General features: G+C 36.9%; 1 protein-coding gene across 2 annotated transcripts in view; it reads right to left on the bottom strand.

Moving 5' to 3' along the window:
- Window positions 1-4,466: 4,466 nt before the first annotated feature.
- The window catches only part of MXI1 (MAX interactor 1, dimerization protein), an 81,459-nt gene continuing 64,438 nt past the window's right edge, over window positions 4,467-21,487 (bottom strand). For both annotated transcript variants that reach the window (XM_047825770.1, XM_047825771.1), the window contains exons 4-6: window positions 12,250-12,364; window positions 11,464-11,635; window positions 4,467-7,035 (exon numbers count right to left, since the gene is read on the bottom strand). In XM_047825770.1, coding sequence (XP_047681726.1) covers window positions 6,872-7,035; window positions 11,464-11,635; window positions 12,250-12,364 — 451 coding nt within the window. In that variant the 3' untranslated portion in view covers window positions 4,467-6,871. The remainder of the gene's footprint in view (window positions 7,036-11,463; window positions 11,636-12,249; window positions 12,365-21,487) is intronic.

Genomic DNA, 21,487 nt, shown 5'->3' with positions numbered 1-21,487 from the left:
ACTGCTGATTGAATCCTGGCCCATTTGTAACCTGTGTGCATAACTCTTCTTTGCCTTAGTTTTCTCAGCTGTAGAATATGAGTGTGTTTCATTAGGTTGTAAGGATGAGTGAGTTAATATGTGTAAAGTGCTTAGAATACCTGACATATGGTAAACACTGTAGAAGTGTTTGCTATTACTGTGCAAGCAGTAATGGTGAAGATCGTTTTTTCTAACCTTAACAATGACAATTCAGGGGCACCTGGTTGGCTCGGTTAAGCATCCGAGTCTTGATTTCAGCTTAGGTCATGATCTCATGGTTCAAGCTCTGCAGTCAGGCTCCACGCTCACAGCTTAAGTCTGCTTGGGATTCTCTCTCCCTCTCTGCCCCTCCCCACCCTCTAAATAATAAATATTAAAAAAAAAAATTCATTGGGGCGCCTGGGTGGCGCAGTCGGTTAAGCGTCCGACTTCAGCCAGGTCACTATCTCGCGGTCCGGGAGTTCGAGCCCCGCGTCAGGCTCTGGGCTGATGGCTCACAGCCTGGAGCCTGTTTCCGATTCTGTGTCTCCCTCTCTCTCTGCCCCTCCCCCGTTCATGCTCTGTCTCTCTCTGTCCCAAAAATAAATAAATGTTGAAAAAAAAAATTCACATTATAATGGATTATAATGCCCATTACTTATAATTTGAAGCCTTGAGTTACAAATGTATTAGTGAAGTGCTATCAAATTACCAAAGTTCTATATTAAGTACATGCTACAGAAGTTTTTGTGTTAGAATATTTTAGCACATACCTGTAATGGGAAGAGGTTACAAGTTTATAATAGTTACCTCTAATGCTTGCTTAAAATTAGAGGAATTCCTGGATTTGGGTCCTATTCCAGAGCTATTTAGGCCAAAGTATATCTGTTTCGAGACAAACACCACAGGTGATTCTGGTGTGCATCCCTAGCCTATAACCATGTTACGTTAAACGTAAAGTTCGATTTTTGAAATGAAGGAAAAGTTACATTAGTAACTGGCAATTTTCTGAAGATTATGAAGATTAGGCATCAAACCAAAATGAAGTGCGTTCATTTATTATAACTCCTTATTTTAAATGCTCTGTCACAATGAAGGGTGTGCATGTGTGTATGTGCACAGGGTGTGTTTCCATTACAATGCAGTTTTAACACTGAGTGAATCTGCCTTTAAAATAGCAAGGGGGATGGTGCCTGGCTGGCTTGGTCTATTAAGTGTCCAGACTTGGTTTTGGCTCAGGTCGTGATCTCATGGTTCCTGGGTTTGGGTCCCTTGTAAGGTATCTGTGCTGACAGAACAGAGCCGGCTTGAGATCTGTCCCCCTCCCCCACCTCCACCCCCCACACTCATGCGTGCTCACTCTCACCCTCTCAAAATAAATGAACTTAAAAAAAAAAATAAGGGAAAACCGTCAGGTTAACCAACAAAAATCATAGTTTTATAAATCATGTGTCTGTAGGTCGTAATTACAAAAGGTGAAAAACCTCACTTCTGCAAGTTTAACCAAAAATATTTTTAAAGCTCTGGTTTGGCTTTTTGCCTCAACTTGGATATTAACTGAAAGATGAAGGGGGAAAAAATCTTAAAACTAGTTTTTATATTTGTTAAAATCTTTAAAGAGTTCAATAAATGTCTGCTGGATCGTAATATTTGTATTTTACTATGAAGCAACCAGTTACTATAAATGGTAATTTACCTGTTAACAGTAAATGTAAACATGCTTTATATCTAGGATTTTTGAGTTGCAAGTTAAACTGAATTTTTACTATAGTGGAGAGGAAGAGCATAGCAGACAATGTAACAGGTAATACCACAGTTTAAACACAAACCCAAGTAATTGAATCCCCTAATACTGTGTGTGTACAGACATGTTCTTAAAAAAATACCTTAGGAGGCACAGAGACCAATATTGACATTCTAAGAATTTGTTTTGGACTAGCCAAAAGAAAGTAGTAAAAGAAAACAAGATGAAGGTGTTAAGAGTTCTGTGAGGTTCTTCAATTGCCTTTTCTGCCTTTCAGCTTATGTATATATAAAAGTGGTTCTTTTGTGGACTTGAGGGGGTAAAGAAGATCTGAAAATAATACTGGGCCTTTGGTAGTTGACAGCTGAACTAGCTAAAAATACCGAATTTTGGATAAAGTAATCTTCTAGTTCCTAGGAAATAAAAATTGACAATTTACTTACACCAAGCATTTCACCAATTCATTTTTACAAAACCAGTACAGACTCAAGCTACTGCAATTACTACAATTGTAATTTGTTTTCCCAGTTATTTAAGATCATAGCTAAAGAAGCCGTAGTTAACACGCATTAGGAGAAAAAGTTGCTTTTTGTTTGAAGAGCTACTGTGTCAACCTGAGGCCCAAAGTCGTATTTATTATTTTGCTGGCTCATGATTTCCTTTTCTTGGTGAAACTGGATGTGCTTTTATTTTTTCCCCTTTCAAGCCCTGAACTGACTTTAGCAAGATGCGATGCATTTCTAACCAAAGAAAGAATTCAGGCTTGGAGGAAACACTTGATTCTATATCCTGGGAAAACTAGAGTTGAAGCCTGAGACCTGCAGCTAGGCTAGTCTTTTAACAGATGGTAATTGCCCAATTGTTCATTCATTGCTCAGAAGTATGCAGGAAGGAGTAAATATCCCTTTGGTTCTTTTGCCAAGTTTTTCCTTCCAAAAAAGCACTGTCAGGTTTAGTTGACATAGCTTTCAGAGTGTGATAGTGCTAATTTAGAAGCAACTGGCCTCTTAAATCTGTATTTTTGACATATATTTTAGAGATATTTTATGGCTTTTACATTCTACAATGCTGTCTGATGCCCTGATGTGAAAATCTAAGATAAATATGGCAGTTATTGCCCTACCAGTAAAGACTTGAAGCATTCCCTCCATAACAAAGAGTTAAGAGCTTGAGGAAATGGAAAAAATTTCAAAATTATAGGAAGTTAGTTGGCAATACTTTAAAAGAGCTTCATCTAAGCCATTTCCCCTAACAATTTATGACTGCATAGAAAGGTAAAACAGAACCAAGAAGTGAGGTTGTCAGCCAGTACATGTATCTTGAGCTACACTTATTATTTAAAAGACTCAGACGTATTCCACAAGAAAACCAGTTTCCTATTAGATCTAGTACATGAGCCAAGATTTTTTTCTTGGCAAGGCCAACACTAAATATTAACTAGGGCATTATGCAATGGTTACTATTAGTATTTAACATACTCAAGCTCAGGTTAGTCTTTTTTTAGAAAGACCAGGTAATCACTAAAACCGCTGATACATCAATCTTATAAAGTCTTTATTTAAAAAATTCTATAGGACATCAAAATTGACTTCTTACAAAGTATAGCCTGTCATGGAATTTTGTGAAAATGAACCATTTTATTTAATAGAAATAGTCTTTTTCTGTAAGACCCAGAGTCAGAATAACTAAAATTCAAGGTTAAAGATGAAAAAAATTAGAAGGTTGCATTAATCAGAGAAAGCTGAGAAGTACATACCTCTTACTTTCCTTTTGGTGCTACAAACTCCTAGACTGAGTCTTACAATCTTTCAAGATAGAGGTAGTATTTACAACAACTTTTCAGGAGGAAACAGGGTCCATGAAGAAATTAAGTAACTTGCCCAGAGTCCTTAGCAAATATTAGAACTGAGATTTAAATGTGACCCAAAAAACCCTATTCTTCCCACATTATGCTGTTGTTGGTAGGAAGTATGGAATTTTTGAGGTGGAAGGATAATGAAAGAAGAAAGGGAAAAGCAGCTAGTTGCTTCAAGTGGAAGAAAACAAACTTCCCAAAGAAACTTACCTAAGAGGTTAAACAATTTTCTCATGAGAAATGACCCAGGAAGTAGTGTGGCCTTAGGTTAGAAGATGTGCCTCAATAATCCTGCCTTTTGAAATCCCTTCATAATGCTAAAAGCTATCACTGTCATGGGGACTGGAAAAGGCATTTCTACCAGAATTCTCATACCTATTCTAATCAGAAACTAGTTTGACTTCATCAGAATCTTCTTTGGTAACAAATATGCACTGAAACAGGACTTTACCTCTATCTATTAATATATTACTTAGCCATTTTACACAAAGGGTACTTTAACTCAGGTTAGTGGGTGGGGACTAAATAACTTCCAGACTTATTTTCAATTTAAATGACAGTACAAAGTGATTCCTCTAAAAAGTTATTAAGAACGGATAATAACAAATGGCTTTGTGTCCTACCTGAAGCAGTTAAGATTATCGGGTACATTAAACCATCTGCAGTTAGGTTACATGGAGTTATCACATCAGTCAAGAAGGCACCTGTTTAAATTACAGAACAGGAAATGGCAATGATTCAAATTGCCATTAATTCTGGACTACTGAAGTAGTATCAGCTTAGGAGATAGTTGCTTTTCAAGGTGTGGATGCTCATTCATATTTTTTCCTTCATAGAGAAGGGTGTACAAAAAGCACTCGGGTGTTCTTCATTCACAATTTTTATTTCTTGCAATTAACTTTTATATCTTCAAAGTCGATTTGTCTTTTAAAAAATTAATACTTTTCACTCATCATACAATCCATTCCCCTCCCGCAAGGAAAACAAACCCGGGGAAGGAGTAATTTAGGGGGCAGTTGAAATAGGTATTATAGATTCGTGACAAAGGCTTCCCAGCCCACCAACTTGTACATATACAACAAAATGGCAGCACCTCAAGTTCTCCTGAATGAAGACCGAAATTCCAGCCCTAGGCAAGTGATGTAAGTGAATGCCATGGGAGTAACAAAATGGAAGCTGAATCACTGGCTTCCATTTTCTTTCCATGGTAGTTAGCAGAGTCTTTAAACTGTCTCCCTTGGGAAAGTCAAAAGAAAGCAAATATATAGAGCAACATTTTGACCCAGCCAGGAGTAATTATAAGTAAAACCAGAAGTAATTTACCTGGGCCAGAGAAATGAATTTGCCATGTTTTTCATTAAGTCCCCAGCACCTGAAGTTATTAGCAAGTTCTAATGGGCTTCTAAAGGCATGCAGTTTTTCACACATCTACTTCAAAGAATTTCTTCCACTCAAACATAGCACAATCAAGGATAAAATATTTTGGGAGGCACAGGAAAAGCACAAAAAACAAGTAAGTATATGCTGAGGCCTTGTGTATGGCCAAGATGGTACACTTCATACAGAGAAGCAGTGAAAGCTGTTAAAGTGCTACTTACAAAGGATAGTCTAACATTACACACACAACTCAACTGCACTGCTAAATATGGTTGTCTTTATTTTCTTTTTCCTTGCCCAGCCCTATCTAAACAAAATAAAACTACAGGACTGAAATTAACAACCCATTAAAATCAGCAATAAGTTATGAAAATCATAAAGCTTTTTTTTTTAAGTAATTAAGGGTAGTTAAATTATTTAAAGTATACAAAGTTCAAAGAGCCAGGGATAAGGTGTCCAAGAAGGCTTCCTGGGGTAAAGGAGAGGGCCAGGGGGAACCTTGGATTTTGAAAGACAAAGGGAACACATGACATCAAAGTGCAGGTTAGAAAAGAAATTTCACTTAAAAGAAAACATTTCTGAAAATATTGAGAAGAGCAACAATAGCACCTGCACAGTGGAACTGTGAGGAAGGAGAGAGACTGCCTGTAAGAAAATGGAAGCAAACCTTTACAATAAAATGAGACAAGTGCCAAACTTAACTATGTTAAGTATTATAATGTGTCTACTATAGATATCAGATGGTTAAAAGCTGGTAAAGGTAATGATTCTAAAAGAAAACAAAAACAGCATTGACCTTTTTCTACCTAGCCCAGACCTCATTCGTTTTGTGCACTATAAAGAGTGAGGTGTGAGGTGTTTTATCATTATCAAATGCTGCATCAAAATAGATGATTTTTTTCCCATGTGTTTTTCCACTATAAAAGACATCTATGTTTTTTATGGACAAGCTTTAAAAAGATGTCATTTTGGTTTTCAACACATACAAACAGTTATCAAAATCTGAAATAAAAATGCTGCCGTGGCTCAGACCTTGACCTGCTAATCTGCGTTGCACAACTCTTCTGGCCTACGCAGACACAGAGGCATGGAGAGCTTTTTCCTTCTGGCCCCTCAATCCGAATTATAGGCCCTGTGTGGTAGAGGCTGTCATACACAGACTGCCCCCATGCTGCCCAAGGGCCTAAGGGCGGCTGACTGTTGAGCTGGCGGTTGGGTGCCCTACTGCTAACAATGCAGGATAAGGTTAGCTTGCTTAGCATGGAATCCAACAGAAAGCTGAGCTGCATGATGATCCCTTTCAAAAGGCTTCATGGGAGTCTCTCCTTTTGCAGAGCATGAAATGAGCTTGCTTTTTTTTTTGTTTTTTTGTTTGTTTTTTCAAGAATTGATCATCCACAGGCTTCATGATAAGCTGTCCCAGGCTGAGTTTTAATAGCTCTTTAGCTATCCAAGATTAATGCCTGATTATCTTGTCTTCTCATTACTATAGGTTTGATTTTGTTTTTTAGGACCATTAAAACTCGGGAAGGGTTCATAACCCCATCCTTAAATGTGTCTACTCATTGTAGTATGAGCAAACTAGAGAAGATAGAGGACAGAATCTCCAATGTCCTCTTTCAAATAAACTAAATCAAGAAAATTTCACAGAAGTTTTCTGCTGCCATTAGAAGCTGTGATTTTCAAATACGAATGAGTATTTGTTCCGCTGGGGAGGCTCTGCCCCACTTTTTGCTAAGTATTTGCTTAAATAGAGGTCTTTTGACCCTTTTGTTCAAGTATAGTTTTGTTTAGTTTTAAAGAGGAGACTGCATCATGAACCCAATTTAAGAGATTGTTTGGATTGAATTGGCCCAGTGAATATTTTGCCCTGCACTGTTATGTCATGCTGGGTTCTAGGAAGTGAATGAAAGTTTGACACTGGCACTGGAGTAACCCTCGTCACTCCCAATACTCTGCAGGCTGCTGTGGTCATCAATGTCACTGATGCTGGTGGTACTGATATTGTCCACTTCTCCATGGGAGAACTCTGTGCTTTCAACATCCACTTCAATCTCCTCTGCCAAAGAGAAAAAAGGGAGAACATCAGTAATCTAGTATACATGCACTTTCAAAAATTAATGAGGAAAGGGCATAAGAAAAGTGATTACTTTGGGTAGTATGAAATAATTTTTCTTAAATAATTGTTATACGAGCTTATTATCGGTGAACCCTGGAGGACAGAAGTAATCAAAGGTGAAGAGACACGGATATATTTTTGCAAAGGGGAATGTCTGGTATCCAGCGGTGGTCTCAATTTAGGCAGCAAGTTTTCTAAAGCCTTTGACGCCAGTCCGTCTGGACCTCCCACCAAAAGCACTTGGCCTATTTGGGAATTAGTGCTTAATATTAAAAGATCCCAACCCCAACTGGTTTAACAACATCTGTTTTGCATTAAACTAGAAACTAATTCTCAGTGCTGTTTATTAATCAGAGTTGCCTTAAAGAGGAAAAAAAGCATAAACTTAGTATAGGTGAACGAGAAAATTTATCCATTAATTCTTGCCTTTGGTAATATCATCCTACAGACAGATCTACAGACTTCTAGGATTCATCATAAAGACCTCTGTGTATTCAATAGCCAAACTAAGCCAGTCATTACAAAGTGAACTCTGAGGGATTTGCCTTCAATTCAATTTAATGTTCTTGCATCAAACATAGCTTGAAATGAGGGTATGAGCCTGAAAAGTCTCTGGATTATAGGGAGATCTACAGTAAAGATTATAGTAAAGATATTTCAATGGTGATATTTAAGTTTACTTCAAACATCAAACATGATTTAAAAAAAAATCCCTAAATACATATACGACCAGCTATCAATAGGTAGTTTGTTAAACATTACATATACAATCACCAATAATACATAAAATGCAACATACATTTAAAAAAAAAAAGCACTTGAAAAATTGTTCTCTCCCATAACAGCTAGAATGAACTCAGGATTATTCAATTCTTTTAAACTCAAAGCCTAATGTTTTATATTTGGCACTGATTCTAAGGGTTCACACTGATCACAATTGCTTTAGGAAAAGTGGATTCTTGCTGAGCCCAAGAAGACAGAGTAAGTTATTTCAAAGAGTATAATTTTCAAAAGGACTTGTTGCTTCAAAAAGTTTTAGAAATCTGTTTCTAAAATGCAGGCATCTATCCAAATAAGCTGTCCAAACAATCCTATGAATTCATAACTATTTGTTTTACATCCACAATGCTTCACAGGCTATTTAGTGTTTCCCGGTATGACAGAATACTCATCCAACCTACAACTGGAAAATAAAATCAAGACACCCTATCCAACAGAGCATGCTGCACTCAATCATAACAGTGTAAAATGAGATACTGCTCTAGTCAAATGGACTAGAGACATTACTAAAAGTCCCCTGTAATACTGGGAAACAGGGCTTCCAGATAAGAATAGGGAAAAGAGGTACTACACTAGCACTACTAAAAAAAAATGAACACTATAATGAAGATATACCATTAGTCAAATTTGGAGGTTGGGATGAGTACAAAGAGGAGTTAACATCAGGAAGGGCAGCTAAAGCTGAACACCTGACAAAGTCACACAGCTAGTAACCAGTAGAAAAAAGACTAGCATCAAGGTCTGCCTCCTAATTCAGGGTTATTTCTGCTACACCTCAGTGTCATTCATAAATGTGGCATGTCCTTGAGGTTCTTGCTGTTGTCTCTGGTAAACTTTTGTTCTCTGAAACTGAGTGCCATGTAAAAATAAACTTACACAGCAAAACAACAAAAACAATAAACCCAGGACTCCCAGGGTTGTGTTAAAAGGGATCAAAAATCAATTTGAAATGCTTCTATGGAATGTGGGAAATTTGATTATTAAAAAGAATAAAGGTTCGCCTGGGTGGCTCAGCTGGTTGAGCGTCTGACTCTTGATTTTGGCTTAGGTTATGATCCTGGGGTTGTGGAATTGAGCCTCGTGTTAGACTCTGCACTGAGTGTGGAGTCTGCTTAAGAGTCTCTCACTCTCTCTGCCCCTCTCCCCCTGCTTGTATTCTTTCTAAAATAAAAAAATTAAAAAAGGACAAAAAGAATGACTTCATGGATTAGAACATATTCAATACATGAAAACCTATGAGGAATTCATAAGATAATAAAAAACAAAAGGCAAAACAAAAAACCCTGTTACCTCTGGAGGTTGCTAAGACACTGATGATTCATTATTCAGAAAATTGACTAAAAAACCAAAAACACCTAAGTTTAAAAAAAGAATCTATCCCATTTTCCCTATATGGACCTTATTTCAGGGTAACCAAAAAAGTTGATGAAGAAACGTTCTTTTTTTTTTTTTCAATGTTTTTATTTATTTTGAGAGCGAGAAAGAGGGTGGGGAGGGGCAGAGAGAGAGAGGGAAGCAGAGGATGTGAAGGAGGCTCTGTCCTGACAGCAAAGAGCCCGACATGGGGCTCAAACTCATGAACCTCAAGATCATGACCTGAGCCGAAGTCAGACACTTAACAAACCGAGCCACTCAGGCACCCCCCAAAATTTCTTCTTTATAAAAAATTTAATAAATGCAAGAAGAATGGTAGAATTAGGAAGTACTATTTGTAATATCTAAAAAAATAATAAATTGGGGCAATCACTGATGATTACTAAAACTATTAAGTGAAAGGTTGAGCATTTGCATAAATGTATCAGTATCACCTATGAAGTATTCTTGCCTCAAAAAAGAACCTGAATTTAATCAAGTCACTAGATCCACCAACCAGTTTACAGGAAATAAGGACAGAAGAACATGTTAAATGACATCATGAGGATTCCATCAGCCAAATCTAAAATGTGGGAATTCTATAAGAAAAATGACTCAGTTTCTACAACAAAGAAATGGGGAAGGGAAAACTATTATAGATTAAAAGTACCTTAAAAGGCAAAAACAATGCAATATGGATTTTGGGCTCTAATGAAAGATAAAATGCTATCTTTGAGAAAATCTATCAGAAATTGGATTATCAGACATTAAATAAGATTATCTGATTTCATTGATTTTGTGGGCTATAATAGCATTATGATTTTTTTAAGTGCCATTTATTAAAGATACATACTGAACTATTTAGGGACAAAATTATTAATGTTATCTGGGATTTGATTTAAAATATTCCAGAAAAAATGGTGAGGATGAGGGGATAGATAACAGATGAAACAAGTATGGCAGAATGTTGACAGCTGTTCAAATTGGATGATGGGTACATGACAATATTCGATTTTACTTTTGTGTATGTTTGAAAATTTCCATAATAAAAAGTCAAAAGGTATTTTACAAACATTTCCTTTTTTGTTTTAGAATCCTCATGAGCTGTTTCCCCAAATGTAAAGCTTAAAATCATGAGGGTGAAGTTCACCTCTGGGATCTTTTAAGTGCTACAGGCCTGATGTGGTGGGAGTTATAAAGAGATCAGTAAAATTCAAACAAATTTTTGATTAATTCTTGTTCTTTCATTCTGCCAAAGACAAATGTTATGGGACAGATGGGAAGAGAGAAATGAAGGGTGTGGTGCTTTAAAATACAGACATAAAAATTTATATCACCAGTAACAAAACATATCAACATCACATATCTTCCTGATAGAATGAATTGAGAAGGGCACATCACTTCTGTGATATTTCTTCCCCCCAAATGTGTAACCTCAATTTAATAATGGGAGAACATAAGACACTAGAGAGACCCTGTCTAAAATAACTAACCAATACTCTTCAGAAGCGTCATGGTTGGGGGGCGCCTGAATGGTTCAGTCAGTTAAGTGGCTGAATTTGGCTCAGGTCATGATCTTGTGGTTCATGGTTCAAGCCCTGAGTCAGGCTCTGTGCTGACAGCTTAGAGCCTGGAGCCTGCTTCAGATTCTGTGTCTCTTTCTCTCTGTTCCTCCCCCACTCATGCTCTCTCAAAAAAATGAATAAACTTAAAAAAATTTTTTTTTAAAAAAGAAGTGTCATGATTACAAAAGACTGAGGAACTATCTAATGCAATGTTGGATCCTGCACAGGATCCTAGATCAGACAAAGGACATTAGTGGGAAAACTGATGAAATTTGAATAAGGTCTACAGATTAATTAAAAGTATTACATGAATATTAATTTTCTGGTTATAATAACTATATTATGGCTACATAAGATGTTAACATTAGGGAAACCTGGGGGAAGAGCATATGAGAACTCTACAATTTTCTATAGAAAACACTTTTATGTCAGTCTAAAATTGTTTCAAAGTGGAAAGTTAATACATTATGTATACAATCAAGGAAAAAAGTTCTATAGTTCATATAGGGGTTGCTAGACAATGTTGTGATTGCACAAAAATCTAGAATGTTACAGTATTAGCTGAAGAAGAAAGCAAATAGAAGAAAATAGAGTGCTTTCCAACTTACCCTGCCTAAATTTAGATACAAGGATGCTTAGTATTTCATTAGGGAAGAAGTACACTGCCTACCTCGCTCTGAATCAGAACGATCTGAAGAAATAGTTGATCCAATGCTGTCCATTCGTATTCGTTCCATCTCCTGAGGACCCTGCAGCTGTTCCAGTCGCCGCTTTAAAAATCTCTGTTCTCGTTCCAAGTTCTCTAGCTGGTGCTGGCTCTTCCTTTCAGCTTCTTCAAGTTTCTAAAATGATAAAATGATATTTTAGTTTGTGCACAGTCCAGTACAAACAATAAAACTGATTTCTACCTAATATCTTAAAACATTTCTTCTTTGGCAGAGAAAATATGAAAATACAAGTATATGTGTGTGTGTGTGTATAAAAACATACATAAATACATACTTTTAAACATCAAGAATACTTCTTTTTTCACTTTTTGTGTGTGTAATGAATGCTACATTACAAGAACAGTATGGAATTCTCAAAGTCTGTAAAGTTATCTCCATGAAAGAGAAACTTGCTCTGCACTGTAGTTTGATGGAAAAATACTGAGACACGGAGCCAAATAAACTCATCTCCACCAGAGGGCACAACTGCCTTCCTTCTAGGGATCAGCAGAGTAATTGTTTTTCCCTAGTATTTCCAGCTCCTCAAATGGCCATGCTGTCAAAACAGTTTAGTTTAATCAGTTTATGTTGCTCCCATCAGATTAGTTGGTAAGTTTTCAGAAAGATGTCTCTTGAGGTCAGTGATTAAGGAGGGCACAGGGGGCTAGCTGATGTTTATGAATAGGAATCACTGCTTATAATGAAACAAGGGCCGAGACATGTACAAATATGAAAGCAGAAATTCTCACCTTGATGTGTGCTTTGGCTTTGTTGAGCAAACCAAGTGTTGTGTGCCTGGTACAGTCTGGTCCTAGTGGAATCAGAACTTTTAAGCGTTCTAAACACAGGCGCAAATGAGCTCGTCTAAGAAAGACCAAAAAAAAAAAAAAAAAAGAAAGAAAATCAAATCAGCACAGCTTGAATATTCTACTAGAAACATCCTAAAATCTATTTTAAGACAAATAATAATTCACACATTATTTAGTCTATACTCATGTTACAGCCCTAATTCTTCAGTTTCTAAGTATCTGCAAGTATAGGCATGACTACTGGTTTTCAGTCTCTGCCATTTCTGTTGTATTCTGTAGACATGGTCACTTCAGATTATTATCCCCAATGGTAATCTGTCAGAGATGATTTAATTTTTAACCCTCCCCAACTGTCTCCAGCTGTATTAATGTGTAAGTAGGAAAGCATACAGGGGAATTAATTGTATTTCATTTCGAATGCCTAGAACCACAGGCTAGAGACCTAGCGGTCTTCAGCTGGAGTACCCCCAGGGGGTAGAAAAGGCTCACAAATTTCCATTTCCTCCCTCCCATCTTTTGCACACACCCACACACATACCTGTCCCCACAGGGACAGGTTGTTTCAGCCACTGAAACAACAACCTACTTCCTAATATCTAAATGTACCAGCTCATTAGTTTTTAATTTTTATTTCTTTCTCCCTCTCCTCTCTCTCTCATTACCCCACCTCCAATTTTCTACACATGGCAAAAAGCTAGGTGACAAAATTTTTTACTAAAAGTCATTGCATTTATTTAATCCACCCATCCTTTGGGCAAGTTAGGAAAATTTTCTCCTGAAAATGCTAGCACAGAGTCTCACAGATTTACCTTCCCCATATCCTTAAGATACTATGATCATGATGACCCATGATGAGGGTTCTAGGTACATAATTGTACCCTAAAACAATCTCTGGTTCTGTGCTTCATAGGCATAATATAATTCAGCAATTAAAAGTATATCTGAAAAGAAAATCCAAGTATGTATTTACAGTTCATCCTTATTCCTTAAAGAGCTATAACTGAATATTTATAGCAACTGTCTCAGTTGCACCAGGAACAAAACACATCATCTTCTCAAGGAGGGCCAAAATGGTTTTACTAGTTCACCCACCAAACTATGCTTCTGTCTTAATACACAAGATATAATGACAAGTGAAATTCTCAAATGCTAGCAATTTGAAAGAGGGGTAGGAGAAGGCAATAAGCAACCAATTATGTCACAGATAAGCAAGATGATTCAGGGGAATGAGATCAGAGGTTTGGTGATGAACTGTCAAGATTCTTACAGTACCCACTACCCTGGCTATAGTTAGAGGTCCATTAGTATTTCCATTCCAAATCTCTTTACTGAGCCCATTAACTCAAATCTAATAGTTGGCTCCAAGATGAAATCTGTCATACCTGATGTAGATAAAGGAATTTTAAAAATTTCCCTAAATTAAAAGTATATCAATGGATTCCCCTTAAAGAGATTTAACAATTTTTAAAAAAATTTTTAATGATTATTTATTTTTGAGAAATAGAGTGTGAAGAGGGAGGAGGAGTAGAGAGACAGGGAGAAAAAATCTGAAGGAGGCTACAGGCTCCAAGCTATTAGCATAAAGCCTGATAAAGGGCTCAAACCCACGATCTGCAAGATCATGACCTGGTTGCTTAACGGACTGAGCCACCCAGGTGCTCCAACTTCAATTTCAAATTTAACAATTTTAATTTTTTTTTTCAACATTTATTTATTTTTGGGACAGAGAGAGACAGAGCATGAACGGGGGAGGGGCAGAGAGAGAGGGAGACACAGAATCAGAAACAGGCTCCAGGCTCTGAGCCATCAGCCCAGAGCCTGACGCGGGGCTCGAACTCACGGACCGCGAGATTGTGACCTGGCTGAAGTCGGAGGCTTAACCGACTGCGCCACCCAGGCGCCCCTCAAATTTAACAATTTTAAAGTCACTCTGCTCCCCTGCTGTGCTACCCCAAATCACAGAACCTTTAGCAAAATTCTCATTTTTAACTAGGAAACCTCTTAAGGGAGGATTCACATGATCACAAAGCGCTCTTGCTGAGTAGACTAAAACATCAAAAAACCAAACCAAGCAAAAAACAAAAACAAAAACCACCAAAAAAATCCATACTAAAAAATCCTTTAACCTCTTCATTAGGATTATTACAGCATATGCTTAACAACTGTACTCATGATATTACTGGAGGGTAGAGAGAAAGACTGGTGGTTGTCTAGCTAATTAGAGGCTGTCAAGGGGGGCTCTGAATTCAGTCATCTAAAAAAGTTAATAGAGCAACTAGTAAAGTTAACATAAATGACAAGAATAACTTATCAATTTTGTTTAAATTACTTAACTCCAGAACTACATAGGAAGTATCTTTTACAGAGTTTAAGGAACTTCAGAATGACTCCTTACTTTTACATCAAGGAAAAAATAATGGGTGGGTCAGTTTTCTGTTTCGTGAGATCTACAGTCACATTAAAATCTAGGCAGAAATCAACTAACATAATATTAAAATATCTATGTTTTTTCTTTCTTCTTATTATCGAGGGATTTTTTTACTACCTTTTGTTTATTCAGCAATATTCCACACACTTGCTTGAATGGCAGAAGTAGAAACAGAAACTTTAAGAGTTTATAATCTAAACTACAGAATGAAACATATTGTTTTGTTCATTTGGTTCATAATGAAATGAGTCATACAGAAATCAAGGGCAACAGAATCTGAATAAAAGGAGAGGTTGTAATTGGAGAAAGAAGACTTACAAGAGAAGCTGAAATTTGACTTTGGACTTGAGAGATATTGAATTCATCTATGAGAAAGCAACACTTCTCAAGGTAATTAAAAGAGTACAGGACTCAAGTTCATATATTGAAATCAAGTTTGAACCTAAAATTAAAAATATCTTAACTTTTTTCTTTCAGGGGAAAACAACTAAGTTGGAATTTTGTAAGGAAGTATCAGCCAAGTTCAGCAGTCTGGTCTGCAGCAATAGCACTATCAAATCAGAATTTGCCCAGGCCAAGGGAGTCAATGTGTAAGATGGCTGATGAACAGGGAGGTCAGACTGCCCTCTAAAATACTTTTTATTAGCCACTATCGAACATTTCTTCAGTCAAATAATTATAAATGTGCTCCAAGTTACAGCTTAAGAAAAGATACTCTGAGTTATCATGTCTCACAAAGGCCAGTGATGCCATTTTCCATGTCTTGTAAATACAATCTCCAAAACAGATATGAGTATGAAGGAGTGGTAAATGATGTCCTCTGCTCTCCTGTGGGGAAAGGTCTATCTGTGAGAGCTAAATGTCATTTCCTTCAGGTTTTATACTTGTGAGTCAGGAATTTATAGAGAATAAAGTAACAAAAGGTTAATGGCAGTTGAAGGACAGCAACTGACCAAGTGGGAGCCACACTTTTCAAAGCTGCCATCCAAATACTGCACACAGTTTTCCACATGCTTGTTATATGCCAGTTTTAGGTAAATTCACCCTTCCAAGAGCCATGTGATACCCTGTGACTGTAAACTGGAAAGTTAAATCAGAAAATTCATTCACCTTCATGTATAAATTTTTTTTCTCCAGCAAATTATTGAAACAAACCGTACGGCAAAATTCTTCTTCCCTTACAGTGGTGCTGTGCTGTTCTCACCCTTTCCCCCATGGTCTCCCTGCTGGTAACCAGATTGCAAGCTTAACCACCAACGACCTAGAAAGGCATATCTTTTGATGCCATCTGGTCCTTTCTTTTCTTGCCTTCATTCTCATGTGACTGGTGGCTCAGGAGCCTCCTGTAAGGGGTTGCCAAATCATGGGCTGCAAGACACTGGAGGAAGAAAGAGGACAAGAGACAGAAGGAAAAAAAAAAACAAAACAAAAAACAAACCCTTGGTTTGATTTGACAATCCTTATGCACTGAGAAAAAAATTTGCCAGTAACATAAAATGGTATTTTTCAAGTCTCCAGGTTGTGGAAGAGCTGACATAGGATTCATGAAAGGCATATACTGCACCTTTAGTCAAAGCAGGTTAAGAAGGCTGGGGAAAGTTAAGGCTGCTGCTCTGAATATTCTGATGAACACCAGACTAGCAACCAACAGAAAAAGCCTGACATTGTAAAATTTATGGAACTAGCCTTGACAGAAAATGAGAAAAAAATTTAGCCCCCTGGTTAGCATTTACTTAAGTTTTCACAACACATGGATAGTTCAATAAAAACTATGAAAACATAAATCCTTCCTAATTTAGCATGAGGATTAGACACTGCAGCAAGGGTGCCCTGTAAGAAAACTGGAGTCTCCTTGCTGAGGGAGGGGGCAAGAGAATGGAGAGATACCAAAGTACTTTTATTTTCAAATACTCTTTGAGGTCTGTTTTAAAATAGATTTAAAAGTGGGTTTTATCCAGGGAAAGAGGCAATTCCCAGTGACTAACCTTGTTAGAGAGAAGGTCCTATCAAACTAACCCATACCTTCAAAAAGGACAAGCCCCCAGCGGGAAAAGGAACAATTAGAGTCTGTTTGGCTTTTATTTTGGTAGATTGGGATCATTTTTCCCTGAAGGAACCAACACTGCTTTTGATTTCAAACCTTGTAAACTCTACTGCCAAACTGAAATATCACAGAACATGAGGAGAAATGGTTTTGCTATAAAATGGCCCCTCTTACCTAGTAGCTGTGATATTTTAAAGCAGAGGTATATACACCACAAGAAGCACACAGTGTTGAGGGAAGAGAGAGGAAAGAATTCTCTTTTAGAAAAAAAAAAATTGCAAGTACTATAGGATGATGTTTTTTCAAGCCGTCTCTTGAAACTCTAATCCTTCTGCCCAAAAACAATATGAAATTTAACACCTGCCAGGTCTCACAAACCATCCATTGGCTGATGCCCTCGGAGGCACGGTCCTTCATTGGAACTTGCTTGTCTTTCATTCCCCCACTACAGGATACCAAGACTGTGCCAAGTAACTAAATCAAAATGGAAAACAAGTCAAGTGATAGGGACAGTTTTTGTACTTTCCTCTCTGCTGAAAGTTACGCAATGGGCTGAGAGTCCTCCCTTGAGCCACATTCTTCAAAACTGCAGTGGCTTGTAGCCAGGTTTCCCAACTCCCTACACAACACTTCTGCACATGACAGCAACTAGCTGCTTATCCTATACATTTTTATTTCAATGTTTCTCTAAAATTTAGTGTTGAAAAGCTTCAAAAATCTCAAGTTACAAAAAAAAAAATCTGCCTACCTCTTTTTCTTATGAAAAACGACATTAAAAATGGATCCAGATATAAAGTCATGGATCTTATTTACAAAAACAAATATGATCATATTCTGTTCAGCTTATTCTGTTTGTGAAATAAGAAAACTTAGACAAGCTATTCTCATAAAATGGCATGTGCTAATTATATGTTTTCACTTACAACTTACTTATTATCTGCCTCACAAAAAATAAACAGACTATTAAAGTGCTCCCAGGTAGTAACTTGGTAAATGGCATTTCCCTAGCATCAGAACTGATGGTGGTGTTGTGAGGCTTAATGACAACAAAATAAAAACTTAGTTGAATAGCTGGGACTCTAGTAAAAAAAAAAAGCTGCTTTAATATTCATCGTAATTCAATTGATATCTTATCAAATAACCAGATAGAAATATCAACAAGTGTTATAATGAAACTGTAAATTATATATACTATATAATACTATATTAATATAAATTATTCCACAGTCACACTGCCCATCTTAGTACTTAAGGGCTCATCTCTATACAACTGAATAAAATCAGTTAAGGCTGAGATACATGTTATTCACTCTTGGAAGACTTTTTAAAATCACTTTCTCCAAATAAAATCTAAGTAGTTCTTAGGGTAGAAAGCCAGAATATTTAAAGGCAGAAGGTTAAACATACAGTAATATGCCTTCTGAAGTCCTACTTTTCCTCAAAGATTTGGAAGAAAACACCGTTTTATAGGAAAATAAACACAAATGCAAAGTACACTTTTAAGACAAAAGAAGAGTTCAAATAAATCTTGCACTATTTTACACTGTATCTCAAGACCTCCAGGAATCTATGTTCAAACTACTAGAGCAAATTGCTACAGATCAGTATCAGAACTTTAGAATTCAGAATATCACTTCTGAATCATAGCTAGGATTATGTTTTTCAAACGTTTAGAGAGTGAGGGAGAATGGAGTTGGGGAGAAGAGACGGGGAGACGTGAGTACTCAATAAATTAATGAGGACAAAATAGTGATACATTCTTTCTCAAACTGCACAGATTCCATATGGGTTGAGTTTTATTTAGTCTTTACATCTCAGATATGAAGAGGACGAAGTGCCATTCAGTCAATAACAATGATTATCAGTAAACAATCAGTGGCACCTTATTATGACGCTGAAACAAGATGCTGTGATGCCAGTAGTAATTTTTATCTGTTTGAAGATGCTATAATTTGGACTTCTGCCTACCACTTTTCTAGCCACACTTTCTATTGCCCATATCCTTGCAAACCTCTTCCACAAACCAAATGTGCTTTTATACTTACCCATTTCTCTACCTGGAATGTCCTTCTCTTTACTATCTACCTAGTTCGTATCTAACTCATTTATCAGACCACAGCCAAACTACTACTTCTTCTATGACACCTTCCTTGCTACATCCTTCCTCAGAAAATTAATAGTTGGTTTTCATACTAATCATACTATATTTTTGTTACTTTCTAGATAAGACTGAGTCCATATTTTTAGTCATTTCAGTTTTTCCAATAACAAACAGAATAACTGGCACACAGTGGGAAGGAGGAATGTAACATAATTTCTAGTGGATATTTCTGGGACTCTCTAACTCACAAAGTTGAGGTAACAATACTGGGGCCTCCAAACAGTATATTCAGATGCCAGGTCGACATTCATGAGAGATCTGCTTATGGATGCCAGAACTGTACACTAGAAATTCGTGTGCCACTGAAGTTACCACCAAAGATGACTACTTGTAGAGTTCCTGACAATCTCCAATCTAACTCTAGGGTCAGCATCTCTTTTAATAGTGAAACAGGATTAAGAATTACAGCCATTAGACTGATTTATCGAGGCATTTACAGGGATGGGGGACTAAGACAATGTAAAATGAACTTCACAGATTTTTTTTTCTTTGTAGGTTCCCTGTGCAGCATGGAGCCCAATATGGGGCTTGAACTCACAACCCTGAGATCAAGACCTAAGCTGATATCAAGAGTGGGACACTCAACCGACTGAGCTACCCAGGAGCCCCCACAGATCATTTTTTTTAATCCAGTTTTTTGGTCACCAATTTCAACTTTCTAACCTTATTAATAAGCCTCCTAGCAAACAGAAAATTCAATTTAAGTTTGGCCTTTGTTCCAGCTGTTGTTCAAGAAATAGTAACAGCAACAAGTATAATGGCAGGAAGGCAATTACTAAGAAAAAAACCAGAAAAGACATAAAGCTAAGAAAACCGAGGTAAGAGAGGGAAAGTCTAAAAAGAAATACTCTACAATGCAAGAGAGAAAAAAAAATTAAATGAACAGTTTTATCCCATCTGATAACATGAGAAACTAGCAACTGCAGTTTTACAAAATCACAGGACTGCTGATCAGTTAAAGCCTATAGTACAGAACACATAAACAATTTTTAAAACTGTCCTGCATTCATCTATAAGGAAAACTTGATTTTTGACAGCCTTATTTGAAAAAAAAATAATTAAAATCTGGTTGTAGAGGCATATGTTCTTCACTGAAAACCCCCACAAGGAACCAAATCTCCAAAGTGATTTAACAAAAATTGTTCATTTGACATCCATTCTGCACTAAATTTAGCTTCCATGTATACATCTCATCCCCCCCGCCCCCTTATCTGCTTATGAGTATTTGGTTAAAAAAAAAAACAAAAAACTTGATCATTCATTCACCATATTTCTTCTTTGGTCACACAAGAACTTTCTGTATTCCAAGTTTCAAAGTCTGGGAAATAGGGCTACATCACTGGAGAAAACAGTGGCAATTTGTTCTAAATACAAAATAGCTTATTTTCCTTTGGCAACTCTCCAGGGGTTTGGGTGGAGGGAAAGGATTCTCCTCTCTGGAGAGATCAGGCTCTGAACCTGGCCTACTGTCAAAACTTAGCTGTGGGTGGGAGAGAAATTTTTAACAATTATTTATCTTTCACATCAATTTGGAAACTGATTAAAGATTTTTGCATTATTAACAGTTTTTCTATTCTTCAGCTTTTTGTTGGTGTTCATCCCTATTCTGGCAGCCCCCATTGGCTGATTTAATGGTACCAAGGGGCTGAGAAGTGTTGCTGTCCAAAGAAAAAGCATTCTCTCACAGGGACTGGGAAGGCAATCTGCAATCACAACAGTAGCTACTTGTTAATTTTCTATTTGAAACACAGTGATGTCAATAGTATTGTACCCTGCCAGCCACCATGGGGTAAAGTACATTTTGAAACCAAAACAAACTTCCTACGTGCTGGCAAGTCAGATTTGAGACACGGTGATAACGTTCTGTAAGATACTGCCCTAGTTTTACACACAAAATGCACACAGCAAGCATTAGTCTACTCTTCTATAAGAGTGTAATTCTAACACTCACAGCCCCACTCCTACCCACACTCCCAGTGCAACTATTTTATTATACCAAATTATAGTCCAGGGTTGTAGAGGGAAATGAAGAAATACTGTTACTTATCTTTAATAAAATGATGATTCTACACAGCACAAACAACATGCTTGAAGAATGCTTTGGAATACAAATGTTCATTTAGAATTATAAAATGAAAATAGCACAATGCTTTTATAACAAGATGTGATTAGTATAATAGTTCATTTTAAGGAAGTGTACTCACTTCGAAGAAAGACACATTTTATTTAAATGGAAAAGAAATACTCTGGCCTAAGAAGGAACACATCCCTGGAAGATGAATATCCATAATTTGTACTGAATATAAGTAACCTGAAATACGAAGCTAAATGATTAAAAATAGCGACCATGCTTACTACTGGCAGAGGGCAAATGGGTCTGGCATTGCGGAATATCTGCCAATTCAGTCAAGTTAGCCAGGGATTATTTTTAAAGTCCCATTTTAGAAAAATTCCCCTGAAATTGAAATGTGGGGCTGTTTTTTGTTTTGTTTGGGAGAGTGAAATTTAGGGCAGGAAAAGGGTAATAACAAAGAGCAACTGTTGA

The sequence above is a fragment of the Prionailurus viverrinus genome, chromosome D2 (genome assembly GCF_022837055.1).
Source record: "Prionailurus viverrinus isolate Anna chromosome D2, UM_Priviv_1.0, whole genome shotgun sequence".
NCBI lineage: Eukaryota > Metazoa > Chordata > Mammalia > Carnivora > Felidae > Prionailurus > Prionailurus viverrinus.
The sequence above is the reverse complement of the archived record's forward strand: the minus strand, read 5'-3'. Positions and strand labels throughout refer to the sequence as shown.